Raw genomic sequence first — 2,420 nt, 5'->3', positions numbered from 1 at the left:
AGAGAGAGAGCGAGAGAGAGGGGGTGGGGAGGGAGAGTAAATTTCACAAGCGCAGATGATTAGAAAATTATATAAAAGCATACACGTATTTAAATAGCTATAGCCTACCACATAATACCCATTCACATAACAATCTCATGCTTGGCGATGGTTTCATTAAAACCAAGAACAGCTAGATTCTATTATACGACTTCAAAGAGATACCCAATAGAATAATATCGTTTGTCCGTTCCCCTATCTCTCTCTCTCTCAGAACCCCGGCCATGGCGGGTGGCCTATTCTCTATCAGCAAGAGATTCTTTGAAGAAATCGGCACTTACGATGAGGGAATGGACATCTGGGGAGCAGAGAACCTAGAACTTTCCTTCCGGGTATGTTCACCATTGATCAATAGCTCACCTTGTGAAGGATCCCAGTAACCTGTGAATTTTGTAATAATAACTTTCCAGATGTTTTTTTCAAAATTCAACACTTTTTGTGATTTACTTGCGATTAGTGTGCTGACTTACTCTCTATAAAGCGACTGGCTTCAGAGCGTGGAAATATATTGGTATGGATCTGTTTGCATAGAAAAAACTAGAGCTTTAGTAGAATCTTAGAATCTGTCATTGATGAAAAGTTGATAAACATAATACTTTCTCTGCAAACTTTAAAGTACTGAGAAGTTCTTCGGAAAAGCACACTGAGATAAGCAAAAGTTCAGCTTCCTAAACTGTGACTACTTCACAGAGCAAAGAGTATCGACTTTTTTCTCAGTGCTTTTCAGGTCACTTACAACTGTTCTTTTATTTGAACCGAGGCAGTCTTCTGTAAACTGAAAAACCGAGTTTTCGTTGCTTTGATTTTCTTGTTGCTTTCCTTGTTTTTCATACCCAGGTCTCACTCCCGCAGAGAACTACTGGCTACATCAGACTTTCAAAGTTCTAATTTTGAGTTCTCTGGATGTCTTTCTATATGTTTTTGTATGTTCTTTACTTGTACCATATTTTTTGCCATGCCTTTTTCTCCATTTGAAATTTTCGGTACTGCCAATCGAATAGAGGTTCTACAAATTGACCTAGCCTTTCCCCTTAACCCTGAAGACAAAAAGATGGGTGTACAGTTAAAATAAAGAGGTAACTGCGAGTTTGCGCAATGATGAAGATTACACCACAAAGTCTTTGTCGGAATTCAGATTAATGAATATAATTTTTTGAAAATCATTGTTTACTTTGTGGAGTTTAGCTGTAGTATACACGCAACTTCTGTGGATAGTGATATTTACATTTCAATTTTAAACAAAACTCTCAATGCCACCGGTTAATGGATGTTAAGTATTCCTCGTTAATTATCTAATTTTCTGGCGGGGCCATTTATCTCTCTCAGCCCGTGCCGGCTCTGGAAGAAAGGGTCCAGGCAACCTGCTCCTAACAAATGATGTTTCTTGTCCAAATTCGAGCATAAAACATTAACGAGCAAACAATTCATCATAGGTCTGGATGTGTGGTGGAACTCTTGAGATTCTGCCTTGCTCACATGTGGGTCACATCTTCAGAAAGAGGTCTCCATACAAGTGGCTGACCAGCGTTGGCAAAGTGTTGGTGAGGAACAATATTCGGATGGCGGAGGTCTGGATGGACGAGTTCCGGAATTATTACTACACCTGGATCAACATTCAGGAGAAAAAAGTGAGCAGTCAAACGGTTACCGTTCGTGTGGTTTTTATTTTTAAAAGTCCCGTTTTCTCGACAATGGACACTTCACGAGGATTTAAGTGTATTGAGTTTGGATTTGTTTCGTTTTTTAATGCCATTTATGGTATTTCTTGGCCGTGTTTTGGTCTTTACTTTGTTGGGGGTATTCTTTTCATTTAAGCTGAAAAGGGGAGGGGAGGGGGATGCGCTTGTAAGCAATGAATAAATAAATAAATGTACCATCAGCAAGCACACGCTAACGACGGTAAAGGTTTGACACAGCCTCACAAAATAATACATTTTTGGGTTCACTGTAGAAATGCATTCGCACTGATCTGAGAGTAATATTGTGTAAGAGAGTATGGGAAGGGATCTCGTGTTTTATTTCGCAGTCTTGAATAAGAATACCGAGTCAGAGCTTATATTAAAAGAAGCTCTTTCCCTGAAAATCAACCAAAGAGAAACATTGTCACCTGTTGTAAATTACTACATAATATAACATAATACATGTAGTATAATAGGACGTTACATATAAAAACTCGTGTATAACATAGTACAATAGTATCCACTGTTGTATGTATAAAAGAATCCTCAGATCATTAACACCTTCTGTGATATAATCATTTACGTATAAGCACTGTGCTCTTGACCTATAAATACCACTAGCAAATACTGAGAACAGAGACCTGACAATATAAATATTATTGTTATTAATAATAATAATAATGATAATAACAGTACTACTTC

General features: G+C 37.9%; 1 protein-coding gene across 1 annotated transcript in view; it reads left to right on the top strand.

Annotated features, from left to right (window-relative positions):
- Window positions 1-2,420, top strand: part of LOC101851378 (polypeptide N-acetylgalactosaminyltransferase 5) — an 11,951-nt gene that overhangs the window by 5,079 nt on the left and 4,452 nt on the right. The window contains exons 5-6 of the mRNA XM_035971826.1: window positions 199-371; window positions 1,473-1,667. Of these exons, the coding sequence (XP_035827719.1) occupies window positions 199-371; window positions 1,473-1,667 (368 nt within the window). The remainder of the gene's footprint in view (window positions 1-198; window positions 372-1,472; window positions 1,668-2,420) is intronic.

This window comes from Aplysia californica, unplaced genomic scaffold (assembly GCF_000002075.1).
Source record: "Aplysia californica isolate F4 #8 unplaced genomic scaffold, AplCal3.0 scaffold00002, whole genome shotgun sequence".
Lineage (NCBI taxonomy): Eukaryota > Metazoa > Mollusca > Gastropoda > Aplysiida > Aplysiidae > Aplysia > Aplysia californica.
This window is presented reverse-complemented; position numbering and strand designations above follow the sequence as displayed.